The sequence below is a fragment of the Blennius ocellaris genome (assembly GCF_963422515.1).
Source record: "Blennius ocellaris genome assembly, chromosome: 7".
In the NCBI taxonomy this organism is placed as follows: Eukaryota; Metazoa; Chordata; class Actinopteri; order Blenniiformes; family Blenniidae; genus Blennius; species Blennius ocellaris.
Window position 1 is genome coordinate 15,198,432 of NC_137656.1, and position 17,874 is coordinate 15,216,305.

At 44.8% G+C, this 17,874-nt stretch overlaps 1 protein-coding gene across 1 annotated transcript; it reads left to right on the forward strand.

The window, feature by feature from the left end:
* On the forward strand, positions 1-16,257 carry inpp5jb (inositol polyphosphate-5-phosphatase Jb). The gene is given in 13 exon segments (XM_080500077.1): positions 1-83; positions 6,080-6,619; positions 8,142-8,248; positions 8,494-8,602; positions 11,389-11,505; positions 12,365-12,540; positions 12,641-12,752; positions 13,101-13,210; positions 13,418-13,625; positions 13,968-14,105; positions 14,249-14,332; positions 14,411-14,515; positions 15,523-16,257. Coding segments are annotated over 12 exon segments (2,151 nt in total). The 5' UTR covers positions 1-83; positions 6,080-6,091; the 3' UTR covers positions 15,880-16,257.
* The last annotated feature ends 1,617 nt before the right edge of the window (positions 16,258-17,874 follow it).

The window sequence follows — 17,874 nt, forward strand, 5'->3', positions numbered from 1 at the left end:
CCTGGAAGGCGGCTGCGAAGCAAAAGTTCCCGGTGTTTGTGGCGATTTAACCTTCAGCACAGAGCGACTCTCCGGCTGCACAGGTGAGCGATAATTAATAAGCTGCACGCACGCGTCACGTTCAGGCTTCAAACCGATAATATCCCAACTGGAATCAATCACTGCCTCTGCTAAAAGAGACTGGTTATACATTGAAGTCATCGTTATGTTGATAAAGGTTTTGTTTTTGGTTTTTTTTCTTGCATTCCTCGCGCTGCAGTTGTGTCTGCACGAGAACGGAAATCGCTCCAATGGTTACAGCATTTCCGTTAAAACTATCAATCAGGGGGGAAAAAACCACCTGTCAACATTTCTTTTGCAATAGCAGAGGATCTGCTGATGAATCATGCACCCTCACCCCCTGACACGCTCTGATATTTTGCGCCCTCACGTCTGTCAGATTAAACACAACCAATGCATGCAGGCACCCAAAGTGCCCGAGATTATATCTGATGCATAACCATACACAGTTGCTCTGACCTTCCTCTTTTACAGCTTTAACAATGTCCTTGAAGTGGGAGTGTAATTAGGCCATATCCTATACTGCTCTCGTTTTTTGGAAGCCGTTGGTGTGTGTCATCTGAACACCTTTGTGTTAAAATGTACACTCGCCTGACATAAGAGTGGACAGTGGATAAACAAGTGTTTACATTTTGCACAACTGGCTTGGATCAAATGGCAGACCCTGTCAAAAGGCGTTGAGTCACTTTGACTGTCAGGTCTATTTTCACATCGATGTGCAGAAACGACTTGTCTGGCAACGCCATGTGTTTTCTGTTATCACATATACACATGCTGTACACCGTCGAAATGCAGGTTATGAACTATAATCAGGTAGAGGCGTAAAAATAAAGTCCCTGCTATAGCGATTATTATAGCACTAAAGTAGAAGCATGCAATGGTGATTTCCTCACCTTATACAATTTCTTGAAACTGGAACTAGAGGTTCTCGGGTACAGAGTTATGAGCTTCGACACGTTGACTTAACTGACCCCAGAGGGTTTCTATGGGATTCAGGTCTGGAGAAAGTGCAGGCTGCTCCATTCCAGGTTCCCCAGTCTCCAGCAGCCGTTCCCCAATGATGCGGGAGCGTTGTCATCCATGAAGATGAATTTAGTCTTGTGTAATTCATACGGGGGCACAATAACTGGATTAATTATTCTGGTAGTATGGGCTTGTCACTGTACCATTCACAAAGTATAGGCAAGTTCTGTATTGGCTAGACCCATCTGCCCACGCTGGAACATCTGGAACACCACCACATTCCAAATATCCCTAACATTGTGTGAATAGTATATGCAACAACCATAAACAAACCGAAAGCACCTTAATACTGACCTTTCAAGTTCCTTCTGTATTTCCTGGACCGTGAAGCTGCTATTGCAACATTTGTGAAAGTAAAATTTGCATTCTTTGCTCCATTCTTGTGTAAAAACTTGTCAACTGCGCAGGAAGGAAAATCTGGGCCACTCCCTGACTTGTCCGCGTGTTTGATTCCTTTGGTATGTTATCTGTATAGCTAATGTGTTCTGGACACGCTGGTCAGTTATTTGCTAAATGAGACGTTGCTTCTGCTCCTCTTAACAGCACGGCGATCATTATTGTCTCGCAGGAGCTTTTTAAGTAGCATAAATGGGCAACTGTTTCCATTTGGTTTGATCCCGTAATTGTTAATTGGCAGAATCTTAAATTGCACGGTACAGCATGGTTTTGCTGCACAGACATTATCCTGGAGGTTGTCTGCTTGTTTCTCAGGCGTTAGACGGTGAGCAAAATCCTTTTGACGTTCTGCGGCCTTGGCGATGACCTGATCGGAAAGATGAAGCCCCCTGGATGCAGGAGAGCAGTGCTCAGTGGCACTAGGACCCGGAGGAGCCATTTACAGCTGTGGCAGCAGCTACCGGTGTCTGCCAGGGTCATCATTAGTATCCCTGTCACAGGGGCATATGGCTCTGGAGGCCCGCCACACCACTGACTGTAATTCCAACAATAAACACCGAAGAGGGCAAAACGTGGTTAATAGCATGGTTGGAATCACTACGTCAACACAACACAGCCACGCAGGATTAGAGGTTTAAGATGGCCGATAAAAACAGCGCGACGGTACAAAAGGTGAGCCACGTTGTTCAAAGTGGGCCCATCCTGGCGCTTCCAAAACAGCTCTCACTTGGGGAAGTTTGGGCTCCACGTGTTTTTTAAATCGGCCCTTTAAAGTGTCCTTTTGCAGCGCAGCCAACAGATCCATGATCAGATCGAGATCTAAAGGGTGGTGGGTCTAGTCAACATCCTGAAGCCTGCATGTTCTCCAGACTGTTTCCAAGCAGCCTGGAGTCTGACAAGGAGGGATTCTCAGGCTGAAATAGTCATCAAGGAGCCACCTTGTTGTAAAGGAGCTATGTTAGGCAACGTTTGTAGTCCTACGTAAAAGGAATATCACATGCATACCAGGAGCCATGGTTTGATTACCCAAACATTAAAGTCTCTGCTGGCTCGCTTCTTGTGCAGTAGTGCATCCTGCCGCAGCATCTGTTTTTACCCAGTAAACTATGGACACACAGGCTTCCACACTTTGTAAAAACAATCAGGACAGTTTTCCTACAGGATGTACCTGCCCCTTCAGATCCAGTGAGATCCAGATTAACCCCAGCGTAACTTTACGGAGTCCTACAATGAAAACTTTACAGAATGATCATGACGATGGAGCAGTGAAATGTTTACTCCTCCAAAAATAAGAACTTTGCACAAAAAAAAAAAAAACTGAGAGTGAAGATGGCTCACTAAAAGATGTTTGTGACTTCACAACTGTATAAGCTACAGTGTGACACGAGCTGGGAAAAAAACGCTTCACCCATTGCTCATATATAAATGTGACAAGGTGGACCCTGTGAGCTTATATTGTGAACTGAGACTCCCTTATGTTCTAATGAGGGAGAAAGGAAACGTGGGCCAAATCCATTGTTTTGTTGCTTTTGTGCTGGATCAGTCAAAATGAAGCCTTTTACATTAGGCAAGTAAAACACAACATGGCCTCTGAACTCTCCTTTCACTCACCCATTCCAAACTATCCGTGTTGTCTATTAATCCCTCCAAATCAGCCGAGAAGGCTGGCGAGAGCCTGCTGTTTGGGTTCCATTACACCCTCCATGGCGTTCTCGGCGCTCACCCCTCAGGAGGGTGCGTGTAAACACTATGACACATTTGTTATAATCAAATCATTCCACTCTCTCCTCTCTGTGAACGTGAGACGAATAGGAAGTGGTCGTCTGTCAGAACGGCTCCCAGGAAGGAAAATACTTGGCCCGAGCGATGTCGTACAAAAATAAAAACAATTTGAATGTTTAAAAAAAAATTAACTGCACTCCATTTTGACATTCTGGGCATTTACTATAATAATTCTCCACATTTTCAATGATCACCTTCCTTCTCGTTCCTCTTTCTGTCGACATGTAACAGAGCACCCACTTGTCCGGCTTTTGGGGCTATGGCATGTCGACGTCATTGATGGTGGCTGTGAGGCCGTTGGCTGAGGAAAACAATGCCGAGCATTTCGCACGAGAAGTGTTGGTGTCACATTCAAGTGCAGGAGAGGATAAGAGAATGGGAGGGATAAAAAAAAAAAAGTTTAGGAGCTTCTGCTGATGTGAAAAGAAGCATATCCATGAGATTGGGAAACTGAAATCAGTGGGTTGAACAATTCAGTGTCCATACAGTAGAGGTGGAACAACAGCGTCTGAGGGAAGATGGCGAGAGAGGACGGATTAGGGAAATTGTATGATAAGTGAGAAAGAGAGAGAAGGAGGGGTGGGGGGGGGGGGGGGGGGGGGGTGGATTAAAGCTGGGAAAATAGACCGTGCCACAGGGAAGTGTGAGAGGATCAATTTAGAGACATTCTGCAAAGAGACACAGTGTTGTCACTGTGGGGGCCGTCTCCATTGGCTCCGTCTCCCACTCCCCATTGCTCGTTTTGCACCCACCCACTCCCACGTGTACCCACTTCGCTCTGCCCTCCCCCACACCTCACCGAATGCCATACATGGACCATCAGAACATATTATGCACTGCCGGCACCAGGTTATTGGTTGACAGAGAAGACCAGCATGTTTCCCTGCACATGTGGAATGCAGACGAAGCTGCCTGAAAGTCATGGCCTGCTTCTGCTCAAGGTCATGTGAATAATTATGAGAGCGCTCTGTTGTTACTGTGTCCCCCGAGCACATAGCCCCTTTCTCCTGACTGACCAAAAAATTTAAAAAAAATGTACGGAACAAAACACAGGAGGCGATTCTGGTCGCGTGGAGAGCGCTGGTCTTTGATTGATGTCATTTGCACCCAAAGCGTTAAACCTCGTGTCCCCTGCATTAAAGAAATATGACGCTGGCATTTTAGGTCATTTTTATTATGTGCTTTGCTTCGACCATCCCCTGGCTGATGGATCTGGGTCGCACAGCCACGGTTTTTGTGCTCGAATCAGCTTTTTTGAAGGCTTAATCATGTCCACCAGCACAAACCCGTCTCCAGTCTATGTAGCTTATTTTCTGTTTTAGGGATTCGGCACCTGAGGAAAGCGTCAGAGATGAACAATTCATAAAGTCATTTTCGACAAAATGGAAGGTTGTTACTTACCTATTGTACTGTTTGCCCTCAGACATATTCTGAATCCCTATAATCACTGTTGTTTTTCTTTATTTTTTTAGAATGTGGTTTAATTTTATTTTATTACTTCAGTAGCATTAGGTCTTATTGTGTTATATCAACAACAAACAGATTAAATGTATTTATTTGCACAGTACCATAATGAGTTGTTATTTGAATATATTGATTGAAATGCCCTCATTCATTCCTGCCACCCTCCTCCTCCTCTCCTTGCCTGAGCTCTGTGCTGTTGGCTTTTCCTGCTCCGGACCAAGCAGCAATTCTCCATGTTGGTGTGAGGCAGGTGCTCTGAGCTGATAGGAACTGACTGAGCTTCTCCCCGGTTACTGGAGGACTGGCAAGGAAGCGTATAGGTAGATCCAGAGAGCGCGATGAACCGTGTCCAGGTTTTTTTTTTTTCCTCCACATTTTTCCATCCAAAATGGGCCGACGTGATGAAGGGAAAGGAAAAAAAAACCAATTTCTGCTCTGTATCTGTCATGTTTCAGAATTGTTCTTGGTAGTTGTTCTTTTTCATCCATCTCTGCGGCTGTTTTCAGCCGTTTCCAAGGCTATGAGAGGGCAGGTAATTTAAAAAGTCAGGAGGCAGGTGGGAGCAGGAATGACTCACTCGTTTGAGTTGCTGGGTCAATAGGATCTCTTGACAAACCCACTGTCATCAGCTAAATCGATTTGTCATTTCTAAAAGAGTCTACGTGTTGTGCCTGTACAGTTTTTTTAGGGATAGAAATCCTTTCTGTTGAACAATTAACTTGCCTGCAGAGCTCCACATCACTGTGACGGAGGATACGTTGGTAGCAATATGGTGATGGCAAGAAATCAAACAGACCCCTGGAGTAAACAGAACAATATTACAATGTTTGAAGTAAAGTACAGATAATCATATTTTAAGTAAAGGCCTCATTCAGTTTAATGAGTGGTTTTAGTCTAAATCTCTGTACAATCACGGCTCATTTCTTATTGAGGTGTCCCACTGACACTGATATTTTTAGCCTCAGAATCTGCAATTTGGTCCTCAGGGACCTCTGCTGGACTGCTATGGCTCAATTTGGTGAAGCGGTTTTGATGTCAGCTGTTCAATGAACTATCTCGCTGTGTCTTTATGTTCAAATGACTTTGGGCACTGAAGCTCAAGTTGCTCCCACTGGTGTGTAAGCATCTTACATGGCAGCTTTCGTCATGAAGTGTGAACGATTGTTTGAGTTAATGTGACGGGTCATGTACAGAGGGAAGTCACTCCTGAAGTGGGAAAATGTGGTTTAAAACAAGACTAAACTACTATTACAATACTATCGAAAACAACTGGGCTCCTTGTTGTTTTGTAGGATAAATGTCCATGCAAGTGTAACTAGTTTTTTTTTTGGGGGGGGCGATGTTTTTGTCACAGAAACTTCAAGAAATGGACCAGGATAATCTAAGCCAAAGTCAGAAGCAAGAAGACGACCCAAATCCAGGAGCGGAAGCTGTACCAACCACTACAGCAGTGTCAGAACCAGAGGCTCCAGCTGCTGATCCCACCACCGGCCAGCCTGCCGCAACCACCGGCCAGCCTGCCGCAACCGCCAGGCCTCGGCGGCCTCAGCGCTGTGCCAGAGTCGAAGCGTCTGTCGATCTCTCCGAGCCCAAAGCTGAGGCCGGAGCTGAACCAACTCCACCACTTAACCAGGACGAGTGCACTCCTGGTGGCAGTGTGGCAAGTCATCCCAAACCCGCTCGTCATGCTGCCGTCAAGCCCGTGGGGGAGCACCCCGGGCTCGGCGTTAAAGCCGGTGCTAAAGGACACCCGGTTAGGGCAGCTTCAGTGCCCCACCCAGCTGCCAGTAGGCCTGTGCCTGCCCACCTGAACCCTCACGCACAGCGGGCCCTCTCTGTGGCGGGTACAGCTGACACTCTGCCCCAGACAATGGAAGACTTCAGGCAAGTTTCCTAGTGTGTGTGTGTGTGTGTGTGTGTGTGTGTGTGTGTGTGTGTGTGTGTGTGTGTGTGTGTGTGTGTGTGTGTGTGTGTGTGTGTGTGTGTGTGTGTGTGTGTGTGTGTGTGTGTGTGTGTGTGTGTGTGTGTGTGTGTGTGTGTGTGTGTGTGTGTGTTAACTCTCATGTCTCAGCTTGCCTCCACAGGGACTCTCGTTCCCACACAGCTGAGGAAGATTGTCTTTGGCACACCGAGCTTTAGTGCTGACGTACCAGAAGTTGACAGTACATAGCCTTATGATTATCATTGACATGTGACTTCATTACAATTTATTATTGCTAAAAATGGTATATCATAATGACACACTTAACAAAGCCATCAACTTACTAATTTCATTCTATCCTGGTATTTGGCCCAATATTTAACACTCTAGAGGTGATTCATGATAAACATGTTGTGCTATTTAAGTTCAAATCAGTTGTTTCATGCAAAAAAAAACAATTTTCACATGAAATGAAAACATGCGATACATTTTCACATGGTTTCAATTGACTAATTTATGAATCATTTCTCAGTCATATAACTTCTTGGAAATGGTATTACAAAATCAGATAACACTGGTAAACCGGTGAGTCAACAGCTTTCAAGGCCAAAACAGGATGTTGCTCGGCATTAGAAGTACATATCTAGACTACAGCAGCGATCAACATAATACGACACGTTGATTTAGGAGCATTATGGGTAACAAGCATGTTGAGTTGGTTTCTTTTCTTAGATGTGTGACGACATTTAAGTACTCTTGCCGAGGTTCATTTGAAGTAACGAAATATGAGGCAGTTTTAGAGTAAGGTGGAGGTTTAATGATAGTATGGTGAGAAAATGGCAGGTTCGTCAGAGGAAGGTAATTATTAATTGGATTACAGAGGTGTGAGTCACATTGGTCACACTTTTTAAACATGGACTTCACACTTAGACACAGAGGAGTTTAACTTAAGCTATTTCAACTAACATAATAATATCTGTTATAAACACAGCGAACAACTGCAGAGAAACTGTCACTAGTCTATGAAATAACCAACTATTTTCACACACAAGGTATTTTGTGACTATGACTGATTAAATGTACCAAACGTTCATGTGTTTAGACAGATCAATACTGAAACACCAAGAGCAGGCCCACCAAATTAAAATTGAAGTATTTTGCCTTCCTTCTAATCTATTCAAATGAGCAATATCAATTAATTGTAAGTCAATTTGTGAACGTGTGAATTCATGCTGTTGTTCATTGGGTATCCCTCAAAACACTGAATGCTCTTTCATCCCTATTAATTGTGGTGACGTTTATGTGAAACTCATACTATCACCGCCTCACACAATGTGGTGAGAAGCTGGAAGGAAGAACCATGTTGTTGGTGCAGTTGTCACGAGGACAGAGTTTGGGGCATCGGGAGAACCTACAGAGTCATTCAACACTGTAGGTTTGGACACAGATCAGTAAGACAAGAGTGTTTATTATGTCACGCTCGTTTTCCATCAGGGTGCACGTCATCACTTGGAATGTGGGTTCGGCCGCTCCACCTGACGACATCACTGCTTTGCTGGGGCTGAACGTGGGCGATGGAAACACAGATATGTATATTATCGGGTGAGTGTTCTGTCCTGTTTGCTTGAAATGAAGCAGATGTTCTCCATTTATGTTCACTCATCGCATGTTGGCAGTGACGACACTGGCATCAGTCAGGCTCAGATTGCATTGTCTTTCTGCTCGTTGGGAAATAATAATTGTGTTCAATTCATCATTTCACGATCGAAGCCCCCTCTCATTAGCTCCTCTTACATCTGTGTCAGTGTCTGACCCTTTTTCTCTGTTATGTGTCATTTTTCTTCAAGGCTGCAAGAAGTGAACTCGATGATTAACAAAAGGCTGAAGGATGTCCTCTTCACAGACCAGTGGAGCGAGGTCTGCATGGAGAGACTCAGCCCCTTTGGTTATGTGCTGGTCAGTAATGGCTTTTCTAACGAACACATGCATGCGCCAGTAAAACATTCAACAGCTTTGATTCACACGCGTCACGTGGTCGCTGATCAGATCGCCGCTTCGACTCATTTTGTTCCCCGAGCACCTGATGGGTGGATGATTTATAACAGGCATGTGATGTCAGCGTATCTCCCATCTTCCGCCGTCGCTGATAATGCAAAGTGGAGCTCAAGCTCTCACCATGTCTTGATCTCGCTTTTTCTACCTTCATATCACATTAGTACTCTTATTTTCCTTGTTGTTTTTTTGTTTCATATCTGCTTCACATGCTCGCTATGGAGATAATACATTAACCCTGAATCAGGCAAGTGAAGGTATTTGGATAATTATGCATTTTTTTATTAAGTAATTATGCAAAGTATTGATATAGGGACTGTTTTTACATTTGCCCCCTTTTTTTTGGGGGGGGGGGGGGGGGGGGGTTAAATGAGGGCACTTGTTTGCTGCATTTAACATGAAAATATAATTGGAAAATTAAACCTTGAGCAAATAAAGCTGGAGTGCTCGTGTTTGTCTTTAGATATACATTAAGATATACCTAGAATTTCCAGGAAGCCTCATTTTTCGGGATGGCAAATATGTTATACGCTATTAGTGAACGACTGACGAGAACCTTTGAAAACATGGTAAAAGACAAACGGCGCAAGTCATTTAATGGAAGGTGAACTTTGAATAAAATGCCACTTTTTTTTGGATTTCATGCCACAACTGTGGTTGTTGTTCGCCTGGCCGCCTCTGAATCGACGCTCGGCTTTGTTGGCGCGGTGAGCCAGAGAGCGTGAATCAGCTGTCGAGCTGAACGAGCGAGACAAATGTCTCCCAGGGTGCTGTTTTATTTTTGGACGCTGTCGTTGTCAGTGTTGACGGGCCTCCCGACAGTGAGACTGACGCTATCCTCCAGCTATCTCCCTGTAGTTTAAACCTTGTTAAACTCATCTCGGCGTGATGTTTGTTGCGTGCTTCCATTGGAAGGTAACGTTGTGTGCGGTTTGAGATGCATGGAGGAGTTGGGAGTTTATCAAGATGTTCAAGCAGAACGAGCTATAAAGTGGTGCCACTGGAAACTGTCCCGTCACGATGTGTTGGACAGACGTGTAGTAACAATGCGCCCTCTCTGCTTTGGCTCGCACAGCTTCATCATCAGGTTTGTACTGCAACTGCTGTGGTCACAAGAAAGCCGACCCAAATTAGCCTTTCACTGCAGCAGCACTGGGCTTGCGAGACATTTTCCCCTCCGTTCCCACTGCACATCTTCTGCTGACTGTCGCCATAATCTTTGTTCGCTAAGCTGTCATTTAGTTGCATGCGTTATTTGGTGAGGGCAGCTTTTTATGACCTTAATTTGTAATGGCAGCATTTTCCAATCACGTAAATGTGTTGCAAAATGACTTTTTTTGACCGAGAGTACTTCTTCTAATTCAATGCTTTGTTAAATTCCGACAAATAACATCACTTTGTGTTTTTGTATTGAGCAGCGTCTCTGTTCTTTCAGCCTCTATACGAGCAGCTAAAATCAGTATAATGCCATTTTCGCATAATTCTTTAATAATCCTTGATCCCAGTAACATCTTACTTAGGAACAGCTCGCATATCCAGTCGTGTGTGTTGTGCACGACCAAACATATAGAGCTGCTCCTGTAGGCTCCCAAACTCTCTCACTGCGTCTCACACGTTTGTCTTTCGGCCTAAATGTCTTTCCTGTTCTCAGCCAAAATATAGCTTGGCAGCCTTCAGGAGCTCCCACTGTCCACTGACGCTGATAAGAAATGCTACTCACTCACAGAATCTGCAGGCAGAAGTGCACTCTCTCAGACTTTTTGCACACACACACACACACACACACACACACACACACACACACACACACACACACACACACACACACACACACACACACACACACACACACACACACACACACACACACACACACACACACACACACACACACACACACACACCCTATCCCCTGACTGTGTAAACACACATCATAAAATAAAGTCGGTTCTCTTTACGGTTCAGTGGAATCTATTACGCAACGAAGTCGTTCAAAGAGCCCGTTGGTATACAAGCAAGAGGGGCTTCTGTCACGTGGAGATTTATGCCTCCATTACTGCCCTCAGGCTGTTTCAGGCCGGGTGTGATTGTGCCTCTTCAGACTGTGGTTGGGGGTTGGGATGTGAGGGCGGCTGGAAAAAGGGAGAGCGGGGAATGAGCATGCGTATCTGGGAAGGGGGTTGACATTGTACGCGGTCTTGTTCTGCTTACCAAATGTAGGTTATCTCCTTCCCGTCACGGCAAATGATCTGTTATTTGTTCATATCGAAGGTGCACAAATGTGGACATTTGCATCACGTGTGCAACACGAAGCTCCTATGCTAGTGTGTTTGAGATGGGAGAGGTCTGACTACCAAATGCCTGTGGCGTTGGCTTTCTCCTGCCAAGTGGTTCACAACTGCAACAAAGGTCCACCACAAGCTATGGTGTGCAGCGCTTCAGTAAAGGAGTGAGAGCAAAGGCTGTAGAGCCCTGCGGGGGGGATGGAAATACAAGACGGTGGAAGACAAATAGAGCGAGAGAAGGCCAAGATACCTCATACTCAGACAGTCACCCTGTTGTGCAAGTGAACTTTATCGCTAACTGTTTTATGAGATATCATACAAAGCGCCAAACCGTCGTCCCCTGCTGCCTGATCCGTCTTATCTAGTCACGCATGTCTGTCCTGTCCATTCCGTCTTGTCTTGCAGGTGACCTCCCAGCGGATGCAGGGTTTGTTACTGCTGGTCTTTGCAAAATACTTCCACCTGCCTTTCCTCCGTGGAGTCCAGACTGAGACCACACGCACAGGCCTGGGCGGTTACTGGGTGAGAGGACTGCAACACAATTGTTTAATCTGACACCCATGGCTACAACACTGTAGTGTTGCTGTGTCAGATAAAGTGAGCAGTCAGTCCGATGATTGATCCCCTCGGCATGCTCAGCTGAAGTTACATCTGTTAGAGGGAGTACGACACGATGCACTCACAAGTTATTCTGGCTTTAAAAGTGGAATATTAATTTGTTAGTCAAATCCTGCTTAATTCATTTTTTTTGTTTTAAATACAGAGACATATATTGGGTCACAGCCAGCAATTGTTCATGCTTGGAAAGTCAAGCATAACAGAAATGAACCAGAGGCAAAGTAGAAGTGTTAATGTGTGCTAACTGGTATAAGAAAATAGACAAGCTGCAACAAGAAAAAAAAAATATGGAAAACAAACTGGAACACTAGTTTAGAAAGACAGGCTTGATGAAACATGTCACTTAAACATAGTGACTTGATTTAACAAGGATAACATCAGATGGATTACCCCGAACACACAGGTTCTTGAAGTTATGATGTAATATTAATGAATTCCGTCTGGAATGATGCACATCAGCATCTGGAGTATTTCACAATTTAACCTGGAACATGTTTGTGTTTGAGTGTGTCAGAGCTCAGACGGTGAGAAGAAACGTGCAGCGCACCTTCCTGGTAGCATTAAATATTCATGTTGTTCCCCAGTGGTGTCTAATGAGTAAACTTCCTGTCGTCTGCGGCTGAGACTCAAGTACTGACATCATTATTATTGTCTCCACACGCCTTTTCCTATTAATTCATTCATGCATTCAATCTTGTTTACAGTGAAATGCTCATCCTCTCTGTGACAGTCTGGTTTCATGTCTGCCTCCTTGTGATTCCAGGGGAATAAAGGTGGCGTGAGTGCCCGCATGTCGGTGTTCGGTCACACCATCTGCTTCCTGAACTGCCACCTCCCGGCCCACATGGAAAACTCGGAGCAGCGCATGGAGGATTTTGAGAGCATCCTGCAGCAGCAGCAGTTTGAAGGCCAAGCTGCTACTGGGGTCCTGGACCACGAGTTAGTCTGCTCACTTTAACACACACGCACACACAGACGCACACGCACGAGCATCTCGTCAGATTTATTCCTGATTTTTTACTTATTTTTTTCTTCACAGTGTAGTGTTCTGGTTTGGAGATCTCAATTTCCGCATCGACGACCTGGATATGCAAGTGGTGAAAGCAGCCATTGACAACAACAAGTATTCCACCTTGTTGGAAAAAGATCAGGTACAAATGGAGAAGACAAAGTACTGGTACTTAAACCGATCTTACTGTGGCTTTCCAGAAAAAGCAGCCGACTTGTATCATAATTAATCTGTGCCCTTACTTGACTGCTGTTTGGTTTTAGTTTTCATATGTTAATTTTCTGTACACTTCTCCAAACAATATGATGCTATTCAGTCTAAAACTACGAATTTCCATCTGGATTTGTGTGAAGACATGCCACTTCATGCTGTAGTCATGCTCCGTTATTCTGCATTGTGGAGGAAATGCCACTAGGGGGCAGTGAAGCAATTTACTCTTTCCTTGTGGAGAGCTGCTGAAAGTGATGTTTCCTCATTTTCATCTTTTCAGCTGAATATGGCCAAAGACAGTGAGACCGTATTGGAGGGATTCCAAGAAGGGCCGCTGAAATTCCCTCCAACCTACAAGTTTGATGTTGGAACAGATACATATGACACAAGGTTGGTGATGCCTGAGGTGCTTTTATGATTTCCAAGCCACTGCTTTGATATTTAAGCTCTAATCAGTACGCTCTCCTCTCGAAGAAGGTCCTCACTGGCCCGAAGCATGAAATGGAGCATAAAAGCCTTTGTTTCCCCCCCTCATGTGTATTTTTAACCACGCAATGTTTATTCTCCTCCCTCTTCCTGTTTCTGGGGTTATTCCAGTGGGAAGAAGCGTAAACCAGCTTGGACCGACCGCATCCTGTGGCGTCTGAGAGCCACTGCACCTGCTGGTGCGGCCCTGAGCGCAGGCAACCGTGGCTCCATTTCAGGGCTGACCAGTGGCCCTAAAGTGACGCAGCACTACTACAGAAGTCACATGGAGTACACCGTCAGTGACCACAAACCGGTCTCCTCCATTTTCACCCTGCAGGTGGGACACGATCTGCTTTTTTTTACATCCCATCCTTCTTTAGGTGACTTTATGTTGATATAATAACAGCATATAATGATATAAACCTAATATAAAGGATAGACGGGCACGGCTAACCTCCTGCAGTCGTACCCACCAAGAAGAAGAGTGTTGTTAAAGCAAAATATATCTATATTATTAGAAGGATCTTGGACCATTTACAAAAGTGAAATATTTGATTTACTCATTAGTTGACACATTGTATAGATAATTGTGCTGTTTATCTTACAGTATCTGATAACAACGGTTTTGAGCCTGAAACTGTAAATCGTGGCCCCTGACTGTTGTTATTATGATTGATAGTTCCCCTACCGGGTGGATGTTCCCCTGGTCACACTCATAGTGGAGGACGAGTGGAACAGTATTGCTGATGCCACAACAATATTCAAACACGTGCCCAGCTACGCTCGCAGCTCCTGGGACTGGATCGGACTGTACAAGGTAGCGGAGGACCACGTCATCAAATGATTTGATGAGTCAACAATAACAAATTGCATTGCCGGTGGAGCCTCACAAATACAGTATGTCTGCGAAATATCAAGTTTGGCCCGTTGGATGTTAATGCCCTCTGCCGCTCTCTACAGGTGGGGTTCAAGCACCACAAAGACTACGTGGGATACGTGTGGGCCAAGCAAGAGGAAGCTGATTTTCATCGTCAGGAACATCAGGTAATCTGGAGCCGCGTTCGAGTCTGGTCATAAATCTCTGTAACGTGAAATAAATGTCTGACTTAACTGTTTCTCCAGGTAACCTTTACCGAGGAGGAACTGCCCAAAGGCTCAGGGGACTTTATCTTGGGTTACTATAGCAACAACATGAGCACGATAGTGGGAGTAACAGAGCCATTCCAGGTAATCATGAGCCACTGGCTTCTGAAGGTCCAAATAAATCAAGTGCTTTTAGTGCTTCTGTGTTCTTCTGTGTCTTCACCCTGCGTTATGGCCTCTGTTTTGCATTCTGCTGCTCTTTTTATGAGTTAAAATGCTATATGGTATGAGTTGGGCCATCTCTGATTAATGAAGAATAGTCATGGTGAGACCTTTTGATCGTGGGTTAAAATCTGTGGTCTTTAGGGTTTGCAGACGACTCTTGTAACTGTTTAACTATTAGATAGTCTAAGATAATCTTCTGACTGTAATTTCACGACCGTCGCCTCACTGCACTGCACAGTGACACCGCGATAGTGAGCTGCAGCTCCGGCCAGTGAAGAAAAATGTTGCATAAAAGGATGTGGTGATGAAACGACATAGTTGCTGCATCAAACAGCAGTTGGCAGGTTCTCAAGAACGTAAAATGCTTGAGCACATCAACATTCGCTGTGTATTTTCAGAGTTATTTCATCCGTATTCATAAGTGCTGCTGGGACAGCACATTAATTCTCAACTTGCTTCTTTTGCTTACTTTCTGAAGGCCCCAGCAGTGTACGTAGATGACTTCCAAAATAACTTTGTTATCCTTCCATGTTGTAGTACATCTTAGTTGTGTTCACCTAATCATCTAACATCATGTAGTTAAACTTTGGATCATATCCAAGGTCGTGAAACCCGCCTTGCCTGATGTAGCTGCTCATAAGGAAGAAGAAAAGAATAACATACTTTATTAATCTCCGTAGGGAAATTATTTTCTCTGCATTTACCCATGCTATGAGAAGCCACATTAATGCACTCCGGGGAGGGGGGGGGGGGGGGGGGGGGGCTTCAGGGGTGACTTGTCCACTGAGGGAATAGAACCTATGAACGGCAGCCTCGAGGCCACCACTGCCTTCCGAACTTCTCACACTCATAAGAATTGAACAGGCCGTAAAAGCCACCCACTTCTTTTTTTAATTTCTTCATTTCCTTTTCCATCTATTTCCCAGATCCAACTCCCCACAACAGGTCCTGGGATCAGTTCGTCAGACAGCTCTGACTTCAGCTCCGAAGATGACAGCACCGTTGTCCTCATGAAGATGAGGTCCCGCAGTCCGAGTCCAGGAAAGGAAAAGCACCGCCGCCGTCGCAGCGTCACCCACACTGGCAGCCGCAGTCGCAGCGGCAGCCGCCCCGGCAGCCGCCCCGGCAGTCCTGTGCAGGCTAAAATGAAAGAACTCAACACCACTGATGGTCCTTCGTCAGACAAGCGAGAGAGTGAGTCTGCAGGATGTCCAGCAGAGGGCGGCAGCAGCCCGCTGTGTGCTCCCTCTGGGAAAGACAAAATTGAGGATTCAGGGGTGTGATGCACTTTCAAAGTGTTGCTGTTGTCACAGGTCACATAGTCACCTGTTGTGTCTTTTAATCCATAAGTCCACTACACTGTATATTTCACCGTAACAAAAAAATGTACAGTTACTGACGCCATTCTTTTCAGGAAGAGCCGTCTGGTTTGTCCAGAAGGTTCAATTTGCCTTGAGTTAATTTATCGAGATTTGAACATTGTATGTTGGTTTTTTTTAAATTTAGGAACCTTTTCGCTCTGTCCCGTGTTCCTTCTATCTTTGTCCGTTCTCAGGTGTGGACAGTACAGGGAGCTCACAGCTTGCATTCGTCGCTTCATACATTCGGAAACCGCGGCCCTTATTCTCTGGTTGATAGTCTGCACTAAGCCTCACGGCAGTCATGTCAGCGGACCGCTTCTAAAAGTGGCAAAACATTTTAGATGTGATAATTTTCACATGGACCCAACTGAGAAAAATCTGCTGTTAGCTGTAATTGTACAACTCAGAAAATGGAGGCTCTGTCAGTAGCCTCTCACACCATGAAGTACTTCAGATGGACATTGCCATTGTAGCATGGCATGTCAATATGGCTCCACCCCAGTTTCCATTCCCTGCTTTGGCCATCCAGTACACAGAACAACATGATATATGCAGGGAGCCCTTCAAATCACCCATTAATGGGAATAAAGTCTCTCCAGGGTGCATAAAAACAGAGCAGAACCAAAGTAGGTGGGGACTGATATTCACGGGTCTTATCCACTTGTAATTGCAGCAGCCCAACACATGTCTTCGTGGAGAGTGAATGTGGGTGAAAAGGGCCTTTAAATAGACCGCCATATCATTGCACAGGGACATGATGGACGTGGGAGGACGGCTATCGGCTGACACTGCACAGCTGTCCACTCACAGTTCGCTGATTGATTGTTGGCAACTATAGTGGCAACAACTACAGCAACGCCAAACCTAACAACAATTGCTGATGTACACCTGGAACCCAGTGTGAGTTGATGCACCTTATCAAGTGTGGAGAACCCAACTGTTCAGTTTTTTGATTCTATTTATTCATGCATGTATTTGACGGTACCAGCAAAGCCCAGTTGGAGAAGGGGGATCTGGCTAGTTATTCAGAAATTACACTGAACAATTGCAAAATGAGGCCTTTTTGGCCCAGTGGGATCAGTCAGCTATCACGTTGCCCCAGACTTGAGTTTTGCACACGTTAACCAATAACCAAAAAACAAAAAATCCCCTTTGTCTTGATTGCACATTGGCTTGAATTGAAACTATAACTTTTTGGCATCGTGTGAACAACATTGTACAAGCAAAAAAACCAACCCCGTTTTCAAACTGAATATCTCATATAAATGTGAACAATAACTCTACTGTGTAGAGCTAATTCAGGGATTTGTATTTACTGTAGTACAATACAAATCTGACACGTTCCACTCTTGTGAAATGTCACGCTGTTGTAATATTTCAAGTGAAATATTCTCATGATATAATTCTTTTATATGCTTTTGTGGTTCTCACAATATGATTTTTTTCCCCCTCCTTTCTTCTCAATCTTCCCTTATTGATCCTGGTAATTAGCCGACTGACAACAGTTGCGGTAGTCGTGTTGCATCGTTACTGTTTGACCTCCGATGCATCATCTTATACTCTCGGTACTTTTGGGCTGTTAGCATAGGACAGTGTGTACTGTTGTAGCTGTAACCTCAGTGTGTGCCTGTAGCAGGTTTTTTCTGTGTATGTGTTTCACTGGAAGCAATGAGGGAGTGTGTGAGTGTGAGTGTGTGCGCGCCTGTGGCAGTGAATGGGGTGTGATCCTGCTTGCATGGTTTGCTGCATTACATACTGTACATTCCAGTACTGTGGTATTTGTGCCGTAAAGTGCTGTTTTTTGACTCTGTCATAATCGTGGCTGTGAAAATTGTTAGAAAATCATGGTAAAAGACAGTATGACTTTTAGGTGAACATTTGCAGGGTCGGTATACCTGCATAAATCTGAAATCTTGG